Source organism: Desmodus rotundus, chromosome 4 (genome assembly GCF_022682495.2).
Source record: "Desmodus rotundus isolate HL8 chromosome 4, HLdesRot8A.1, whole genome shotgun sequence".
In the NCBI taxonomy this organism is placed as follows: Eukaryota; Metazoa; Chordata; class Mammalia; order Chiroptera; family Phyllostomidae; genus Desmodus; species Desmodus rotundus.
This window is the reverse complement of record NC_071390.1, coordinates 177,446,132-177,455,876: the sequence shown is the minus strand read 5'-3', so window position 1 is coordinate 177,455,876 and position 9,745 is coordinate 177,446,132. Positions and strand designations below refer to the sequence as shown.

The 9,745-nt window shown below is 48.8% G+C and overlaps 1 protein-coding gene across 2 annotated transcripts; it reads left to right on the top strand.

Annotated features, from left to right (window-relative positions):
- Window positions 1-690: 690 nt before the first annotated feature.
- Window positions 691-8,498, top strand: TMEM128 (transmembrane protein 128). 2 transcript variants are annotated; one of them, XM_024573873.3, is made up of 5 exons: window positions 691-827; window positions 2,095-2,236; window positions 3,682-3,840; window positions 6,638-6,746; window positions 7,886-8,498. In XM_024573873.3, the coding sequence occupies exons 1-4, from the start codon at window positions 731-733 to the stop codon at window positions 6,735-6,737; spliced, it is 498 nt and encodes a 165-aa protein (XP_024429641.1). In that variant the 5' UTR covers window positions 691-730; the 3' UTR covers window positions 6,738-6,746; window positions 7,886-8,498. The 2 variants fall into 2 exon arrangements, with proteins under 2 accessions (XP_024429641.1, XP_045038944.1); XM_045183009.2 differs by having other exon boundaries at window positions 7,376-8,498.
- Window positions 8,499-9,745: the final 1,247 nt, after the last annotated feature.

Here is a 9,745-nt window from a genome sequence, read left to right as displayed (position 1 = left end):
ACATAGGAGTGTAATAGGAGTCTTGATACAGAAAATCTTGTGCATTAGTGACACAGTGTTTTTCAAATTATGAGCATGAGTGATGGGAGATGGCAATTTTCTGGGAAAGTATAAATTTAGGTCCCACATTCCCAGCTTGTGAAATTTCTCAGAAGTTGGAAAAAGGGTGTTAACGTGAACAATACACAGATGCTTTGCACTTAAACCCCACAACAAATCTAGGAGGCAGGTTTCATCCCCGGGGTGCAGAAGAGGAAAGAGGCCCGGAGAGGCTTATTTCTTGTCCAAGTCCACCCAGGCGGTCAATGCCAGGCCTGAGGCTCAACAGCTGAGGCTCAACCACGGTCCTTTCCTCCTCCGAGGTCTCGCTGGAGAGAAGTGAGAAAGAAGCTGGGGGCCGAGAGTCGGGGCCTGCGCTGCAGGAGGGTACTTCTCAGCTTTGGGCACCTGCGGAGGCAGCACAGCGAAGCAAGCGGCATCCGTAATATCGGTCCTCCGGGAGAATGGGGTATTTTCGGCCGTGAAAAGACCATCATTTTGAAACTCAAATCATTTAGCGGATCGGAGGGCGCTGATTGCGAAGCCTACTCCGCCCTGGATTCTCAACAACTAAACCCTTTGAGACAACAAGTCTCTAGAGCTCACAGAAAGAAACGCCTCCGTCCGGAGGTCGATGCCGGAAGTTCCGGTGGTTTGACGTTACTTCCGTCGCGTTTTTTAGGGCGCCAAGATGGACGCTCTCCGGGCTCGGGAGCAGCTGCGGAGACGGTACCTGTTCTCGCCCGACGCCGAAGCCTCGCTGGACGGCGAAGGCTACGCCAGGCAGGGTGAGGCGCTCTTCCGGGCGCGCCCAGCAGCGCGCCGACGTCCCCGGGGCCGAGGCGCTTGGAAGCGGCCGTCTTTGCGGGCCTCCCGCAGCCCTGCCGGGTCAGGAGAGACTGGGTTCCGTTTCTCAAGGCTTACCAGTAGTTTGCATGGAGTGTCATAAAAGATCCTTAGAGATCACGTAGCCCCGCGCATCTTCATCCCAGGCAGCGGTTTAGGATCCCCAGGAACGATGATCTAATACCATTAAAAACACCGGTTCTGTTTCTAAGAATTGACCAAACATACTTACGGGTACGGGTAACCCAGGACTTGTGAGCCAAGTGTCTCACCTCAGCGTTGCTTGTAATAGCAGACAGCTGCTTGAAGACTCGCAGGCAGACTTTTGTCTACCAACGTGGGTGATTTTCAAAGGGCGGCGCAGAGCAGTGGTGGTATGCCACCCTTTGGGTACAGACGGGATGCCTTGCGGTGTTGCCCTGTAGATGCGGAGAGTGTATGGGAATCCAGTAGAAGGGGATTCTGGCGATTGCTTCTGGGTAGGGGAATGGGAGAGGTGGATTTCATTTTAGACCTTTTTGTCCTGTATGTTGTAAACCATTTGCATTTAATGCCTTCTAAAACAGAAAACATGTCCAGGCGTGCTGGGTCATATATTCTGAGGGTATTATCTCCCGGAATTTGTATTATGAACAAGCTTCTTAGGAATCCTGATGGTTGAGAGCCCCTGATGTATACCAGGGGCATGTCAATCACCCGGGGAATTTGACCCGAACCTGGCTGCAGGTTCTTTCACATTGGGTCCCAGCACTAGGCCCAGCGTGCCCTTTCCACTTCTGAGCTGCCTTAACAGGCTGTGTTTGTTTAAAATAAATAGTTATGGGTAGTATTTCTGGAAGACCACAGGTCTCTCTTGTGCTCTAACATTTGTGTTAGTAGGACATTACTTTCCTAAATGAAACAAAATGTTAAAATTCTTACACTACCAGATATTGTCATTCTTTCTTAAAGAGATGTAAACTTGATTTAAAAATTCATGTAGAGGAAAAGGGTTGACTATATAGAACATGTTTTATAGTGGACTCCTCGTAATTATTTCTGCAAATAGAAACCGATATTGGTGGTGTTACAGAAGGAATTTGTACTATGCTGGGAGAGAATCTGGTTTCTAGAAAGCTCTAGGAAATTTTTTTACTTGGCTTAAAAGGGGTTCATTTGTCCCTAGGAACTCATGGTAATTTGATAAGTAGAAATCTCCCTTATTTGCAGGAGCCTCTGCAGCTGTTGAGAAAAAGCAGAAACCTCTTCCAAGACTTAATATCCATTCTGGATTTTGGATATTGGCCTCCATTGTCGTGACCTATTATGCTGATTTCTTTAAAACTATTAAAGAAAACTTTCACACTAGTAGGTAAGAAAATTTTGCTGGTTCATACGTTAAACTCCTTTGTCTTATTTTTCATGTTTTATTTTGTCGGTTGAAGTCTTCAGATGCTTAGCAGGTACCTGGTGTCTGCTAGGCGTGGAGCTGGGAGGTGCTGGTGATAGCTAGGTGAGTCAGAGAGCGCATGCTCTGGATGTGGGCAGTGGAGTGGGTGAGACCGGAGTTACTTCCTTGTGCTTTTCAGCACAGGTGTGCTGTTGGAGGGGAAAGTGGTAAATGAGAGAAGGACCTGATCCATTTGTAAATCATGGGAGGAGGATGTAGAGACAGGAGGTCTTTGTGAAGATAAGCACAGGAGCTCTAGGAGGAGGGACTGAGAACGGTGGTGTGAAGAGGTCTCTGAAGGCCCCTAAGAAGGAGCATGGGAGTATCTTCCCTGGAGAGAATGGGCCTCAGTGGCGTAACCGGGATCCCTGCTGGGCCTGAAGCACTGTCCTGAACACAGTTTCGTTGTCACAGCTCTTCCATGCCTGAGTACGGTTACTATGTCTGAAGCACACCGCAGTGACCTGACTGGCCCCGAGTCACAAAGCTGGTCGTGCCAGAGCTGAGTTCAAACTCAGGGTTTGAAGATTGTGCTCCTAACCACGGACTCCCACAGTTGTCCAGATCCAGAAAAGGGACCTGGAACCTTGTCATTGTTGGAAGTCCACTCGGTGCCTGTGAAGTTGACAGTTCCAGTCCCCTGCCCCCTCTCTGTCTTCCACATGGAATGCCATTCTCCCCCCATGGAAAAGCAAACAATAAATGGGGTTGAGTTGGGGGACTGGGAAAGGGACTTTGTTCCCCAAACCCGGTCTCCTCCCATGGCCAGCAGGGGCCGGAAGGAAGGGGTTGATGGGGTCACACGCACCGAGTCAGGTCTTTGGTACAATTAGAAGTGAGAAAGAAGACATTGCCCTTTGGAGGAGCATTGGAAATCTTCTAAGAATGTGAGGGGTTCACGTAGAAATCTTTATTAGAGGCAACGGGAGTTAACCATCTTCCAAACTGATTTTCAGCATTCTAAGAAACCCTACCTGGAGTAGTTAATGGTGCCTGTTTATTACTGTCACACCTGGAAGTTCAGAAACAAACAGAAAGCTGCTCTCTTTCCTGTATTTTTAAAGAAAATGCGTCGCCATAACCAGGGGTCTTTTTTGCTCGGTAGTTTATGAAAGGACCTATGCACACGTGTATTTAAAGCCACACTTTTCTGTCCCACCGTGGGTCCCAGGCTCATCCCTTCTCACCTCATCTCCCAGGGGATGGAGCCTTTCTGAGATCTGGGATCGAGAAACTGTGGGTCCCTGTGTTCATTTTGCAGTTGATATGCTCGCAGAAATAGGTTTTTAGGCTGTCAGTGAAAACTTTGAAGGTATCTCCTGATTTGCTAAGCGCTGTCAACCCTGACATTGTTTTTGTCTCCCCAGCTGGTTTCTCATTGGCGGTGCCTTGCTGCTTATCAGCCTGTCCATTGCGTTTTTCTGCATTCTCTACCTGGAGTGGTACCGTGGGATCGGAGATTACGATGCCAAGTATCCAGCCCTGATACCCCTTACAACTGCTGCCTTTATTGTAGCGGGGATTTGGTAAGTTAACTGGGAAGTGACTGACAGGAATAAAAATTCTGTTGCTCAGGCACTGATGTACATGGTGCAAATTTCAGAGAAAAAAAGGAATAACGGGAAAATAATCCCCCTGTCATTTCTAGTCTCTGGTTCCCTTTTCAGTAATATCTTTATGTACTTAGTATTTAAAACACAAATGTTGAACTTGAACAACAATAAAAAAAAAGAGCCAACCCCCCCCCCCAAACAAATGGTGACCATGCTGTATACTCGTATGTTCTGCAACTTGTTTTTGAAATCATTTTCACTGTGAGGCATAATACACACAGAAAGTAGGAAAAATGAAACCACACAGCTGAGTGAATCACGAAATGGGCATTGATGTAAACCCTCAGGGCTAGAAAGTGAATTAGGCCCACGCCCCATAGTCCCTTTCCCCACCTGGGCAGCCGCCTCCCCGCCCGTCCTGCCACAGGGAAAGGCTGCCCTGGCCTCGATGCTCATTGCTTCCTTTTGCATCTCTTGAATACTCTATTTGTATTTGGTCTGTGTTTTTGAACTATATAGAAATACATTCTTACATATTCTTTTACGTTTGCTCTTTCTCTGTTACATTATGAGTGACTCATCCACAGTGTTGTGCATAACAGTTACTCGTTACTGTTCAGTAGTCCAGCCTATGGCTGACTCCCAGTGTATTTCTTCTACTGGTGACAGCGTTTGCATTGTTCCCCGTTTGCTGGTGGTGGTAACGATGCTGTTAAGAACATCCTAGTGTATGTCCCTTAACTCGCAGGTGCGCTTTTCTGTTCAGTGTGTACACACACACACATGCACGCATACATATGTGTATGTTTAGGATGAAATCGTTATCTCACAGGGTGTGCATACCTCCAGCTCCTGCAAACAAGGCCGAACTGTCTCACGAGGTTTTTTTAATGAGCCGTATAGTTTGGAATCCCTCCGTACGGGTGCACGCGGCGTGCCTCGCTGCTTTTGGTAGCTGTGTAGTTGGCCCTGCGTGGACGTCCCTTCACTTACTCAGCCAGCTTCCTGTCGTTGGCCTTACAGTTGGTTTTATTCTTTTATTCCTATAGTGTAAAAATACCAAAGTCAGTATCTTTTTTTCTTAGTTAATAGGCACTCGTGAAATGTTTATAAAAGTGTACCTGCTTGCTGAAGAAAAATCTGTTAATTACAGAAAATACAAAGGAAATACATCTCACGGTCCCACCAGTCAGGGAGAGAAACTGCTCTTAATGTACAGGGAGTTCTCACTTCGTGTTGTCTGGAGGTTCTTGATTTTGGAAAAAGCATATACTTTTGTATATACTCAGTTTACATCTATTTTTAATGGTTTATTTTCTGTAGTTGAAGTTTAAGGGCGTTCGATGTACATTGTGACGTGGCTGTTATTAACCCTTCAGTAATGTAGGTAGACAGGTGTGTTAATTTATAGTTTCTTGTAAGGCTACTGTCACCCCCAGAAATGCTGTTTTATTTTTCAGAAGAGTATAATTACAGCTATTTTAAGGTTCTGCTTGTGAAAACATCGCATATTAAAGTCAACAACTCTCTGAAGCATTTAATTGACTACAGTTTTCCCTCGTTAACGCTGCTCTGCCGAGTTCAGTCCACAAAAGTCAGCTGCACCTGGAAAGTGTTTCATTCTTCCCTTGGTGACAGGAATAGTGTTTTTCTCCGTGGAAAATCTAAGAGGAAGTTATAAACGGTTGCTTTTTTCATCTGTTTCTAATTGTAAAATGCCTTTAACCGTCTTGGTACCGTGACCGTTGATGGTATGTGAGGCCGTACGAGCAGGCTGTGGCCCTTCCAGTCCGTGTCCCCCTGGACACACCGGCTGTCAGGGACTTAAGTTCCTGCGAGGCCGGCTCTCATTGGAAGACTGTTAGTGACTCCAGTTCCAAGTACTTTAGGAAGAGATTGCGATATGTCCAATATTTGCTAAATCACATCTCTGAAAAAAATATAGTGTTGACCGAATGAACTTTCCCAAGCTGAGTAAAAAAGTGAGTTCTTTGAATCTAGATTCTGTAGCAGAACATACAAAGAGGAATGACCCCCCCAAAAAAGCCCCCATATTTATTTTTAAAAAATTGTGTACTTGTTCTTACATGCTTAAACTTCAGTCACCTTCAAAGTGCTGTCCATTTGATGCACACACCTTTCGAGACGTTTTTCCATTGCTCAGAACAGTTTCTGAGCCTGTCAGTTTTGATGTCTTTTAGAGCTTCTGCCGTTGTTTTTTTTTTTATTTTATTTTACCTCTTCCACATCGGCAAAGCATTCCCCTTTGAGGACTTTTTCATCCAGGGAAACAAAAAAATCACTCAGGGTGAGATCAGGTGAATAGGGAAGGTGGGGCAGGGGGGTCATGCTGAGTTTGGTCAAAAACTGCTGAACAGGGGGAGGGAGGTGGGTTCAGCTGGGGTGGGGTGGAGGGATGGGGAGAAAAGGCCTACAACTGTAATTGAATAACAATAAAAATTAAAAACAAACAAACTGCTGAACACTCAGCACGGTGTGGGCAGGTACGTAAATCACCCATCGTGAAATGGGCAAACGCATTGAAAGTCTTCAGAAAACTTCACTGAAGCTGAACGCAGCCGCTCACAGCAGTGCCCGCTGGTGCGTGGATACAGATGGGTTCCGAGAACACTCACCCAGCGGGAGAAGCCTGTCCTACAAGGGGCCCGCCCTGCCGAAGATAGCCCTGAGGGGCTTTTGGTTGCCCCTCCCGTGTGTGTAGATTATTGCAGGAGTTGCCAGCCGTGTGTTTTCTGCCTTTTTCTTTCAGCTTCAACGTTGCTTTATGGCCCGTGTGGTCATTTTTCACTCCACTGCTGCTGTTTACCCAGTTCATGGGAGTTGTGATGTTGATCTCGCTCCTCGGGTGATTTCCAAAGGTACGGTCTCTGGGTGGTGTGGCTGCTCCCGACCCCCTGTAGGAAAGGCCTTCACGACGGCTCCAGGAGGTGCGGCAGTAGCAGGCCGCCCACGGAACGCAGACTGCGGGGACTGAGACCCCTCCCTCCCGCGGGCTTGAGTCCGGGCCGCTCCGCAGAGAAGGCGCGCTGCCCTTCAAAGGCCTCGTGGAGACAGTGTGCGCACCGCCTGGTGAAAATAAGTTCACACGAAGACCATTTTATTTTTTATTGAGGTCACCTTACATACACGTGAATACTGGCTAGATTATTCTTAAGGATTGGGAGTTTATGAAAAATACGGAATTTTACCCATTCGGGGGAAAAAAATTCCGTCATTTTCTATTCTGGCTGCCTCATCAAAATCTGATGGATGATGCGTGAGCCTTTTCCCTTGGGGTAGTGATAGAACTCCGGCTCCCCACAGGCCCCTGCAGCACCCCTGGGCCCGCTGCCCTGCACAGGGTCTGTTTGCCCAATGTCGCGGAACTCAGTTGTTCACGCCGCCTGTGTCGAGAGTGCTCCCTCTCTGTGCTCGGGGGAAAGAGGTGGTCTCCGCCTTCACGGCACTAGCAGCTGCTCGTGGAGGAACCTCACACGCTGGTTTACAGGGTGGAAACGGCGTCCAGCGAAGTAAAAGTTAATATACTAAGAAAATCACCGAGGTGCCGAGGAAAACTGGCATCTCAGCTAACAGCACACCCTCCCTTCGGAGTCCTAAAGGGAAGCCGCTGTGACCACAAAGGAGGAAAAGGACATCACCTGGGCGCTGCCAGGCTGAAGAGCTGCTGGCACGCCCGTGACCATGGCGACGTGCGGCATCCCGTCAGTACACGGGCCTGCGGAGGGGCCGCCTGCGGAGGGGCCGCGGGGGCTGTCCGCGCACCCTTCACCCCTGCCAGCGGGCGTCACCGCCAGCACTTGCCCTCGGCTGGCTGCGTCTCCGCTCCTCCCGGCGTGTGTCCTTGTTCGGAACTGCACTGAACACGTGCAGGGGGCTTTGGACTTAGTGCTGACAAGGCTTTGTGATTGGCGACGGGGAGCCAGGTGGTGTCGCAAGCTTTCTAACGTTGCATCCAACGACGTAATGTGCATCATCTCACCTGGGGCATTTCTTTCAGGTTCAAGGGCAGGAAAATGTAAAGTGGATGATCAAGCATCCAGCTCTCTGAAAGCGTCCCAAACGTGGAAAAGCTCCAGTGTATTTTTGCATCTTGAAGTGAGTGGCTTTCTGGAAAAGATTGTCACTTCATCGAACTGTGGTTGAAATCAGAGTAAATTATTTCTTTTGCGCATTCTTAAACCCAAGTGATTATTGAATTTTTCAGGCTCAGCATAGGAATATTCACGACAGGAATGACTGATTTGCAGGGCTGCTCCATTTGAATCATCGGAGAGAGCACTGGTGTAAAAACTTAAGCCAAGTTTCATTATGGGTGCGCAGTGTGCGCCGACACCGTAGACGGCTTGTCACTCCGCGGGGGCGGGGTAGCCGTTCGTTCATCGCGGAGGGCGGCTGCGCCTCTGACCCGCCTTCAGCACGGACCCCAGGCCCGTCTTCCTGGTGCTGTCCTCAGGCGGCCGCCGGCGGAGCGCGTCTTATGCATTCCCTTCACTTTAGGGTTCATCCTCGTGTAATCCACGGGTTTTAGCATGTCCAACACGTGACCTTTTAATGATTTTAGGTATGTCTAATCTTTCCTGGACATTTAAATAAAATATTTTTGTGACTTTCTTCTGGGTTCGGTCAGTGCAAACTCTGGAGTGGTTTCTGAGTTCAGTTATTAGCGCTTCGAATCACCTGCAGAGACTCGGCCGCTTTTCCCAGAAGGCCGCTCCGCTCTTCAGAGACCTCACAAGGACGGTGTGCACACTTGCACGCGCACGTGGGTCCACCCGAAACCCACGCGCCGTAAGCATTGTGACGCGGAAAGTACCTGGTGTTGATTCTTTTCCCCATGAAGCGGAGTGGCCAGCCTTTTGGCGTCTGTGCCACTGGAAGAAGGGTTGTCTTGGGCCACATGTTAAATACATTGCGACACCTAATCGTACACACAAAGAATCTTACAGTGTGTTAAGTAAATTGACGATTTTGTGTTGGGTCGCATTCACAGCCATCCTGAGCTGCATGTGGCCTGTGGGACTCTGAGTAAAGGGACTTCTAGAGATGATCTGATTCAGTCCCCACGCGTGTCCGGCTCGGGTCACACCCTGTACCTGCAGCTGGGAAGTGGGGGCAGTGTCTGTCTTGCAGGGTGGTGGGTAGTAGGGATAATGTTGATGAGACACCTGTTGCAGGGCCTGGCACACAGTAGGTGCCCACTCAGTGAGTGGTAGTGGAGAGGGAGAGAGGCAGAGCAGACCTGGGACCAGGAGCGGGAGAAGGCAGGCCCGGTGGGCAAGCAGGACCCGGCCCAGCTTGTGTGCGCCTGTGCGTGTGGGTGTGGGGAGGGTTGCATTTAAAGGCAAGAGCAGGGGCAGGCAGGAGTCAGCCAGGGATGCGGGGGCCGGTGCAAGGCTGAGGCTACAGACCCTGGCAGGTAGGGTTAGAGTGCTGGTTCAGACCCACTGAGGGGAGCTGGGGTGGGGCCAAAGGTCAGTGCGCAGTGATAACACCCACAAATTCTATGCCTGTCTGCCTAGGTTATGCAAAGGAATAATCATCCATCTGTCCATGGATAGACCCTGCAAAGGAGTAAACTGTGTATCCAGCCAGCCATCCACCTACCTCTGCTTTTCCTTACAGTGTAGTTTTCCTGCTCGGGTAGAAATCGAAGACTGGGGTTTTCCAATTAATACAGTTTATCAAGATCCAGTTAGCCAAATGCTGTGGTCAGCTAGGATGGTAAGATTACCCTGTTCCTTAAAAAGAGACATTTTGATACATCTGTTTAAACAGGATCGTGCCTGGCCCTTATTTCTGTTAAATAACCAGTATACAAGATTATTTATGGGCCTTTTCCTAGTGTTAAAACTATTAA

Bases quoted from the DNA above. Each gene is read 5' to 3' on its own strand.
- TMEM128 (XM_024573873.3), top strand. From the start codon at position 731: ATGGACGCTCTCCGGGCTCGGGAGCAGCTGCGGAGACGGTACCTGTTC. The intron at 828-2,094 runs GTGAGGCGCTCT...CCTTATTTGCAG, and splicing joins CGAAGGCTACGCCAGGCAGG to GAGCCTCTGCAGCTGTTGAG. The intron at 2,237-3,681 runs GTAAGAAAATTT...TTGTCTCCCCAG, and splicing joins GAAAACTTTCACACTAGTAG to CTGGTTTCTCATTGGCGGTG.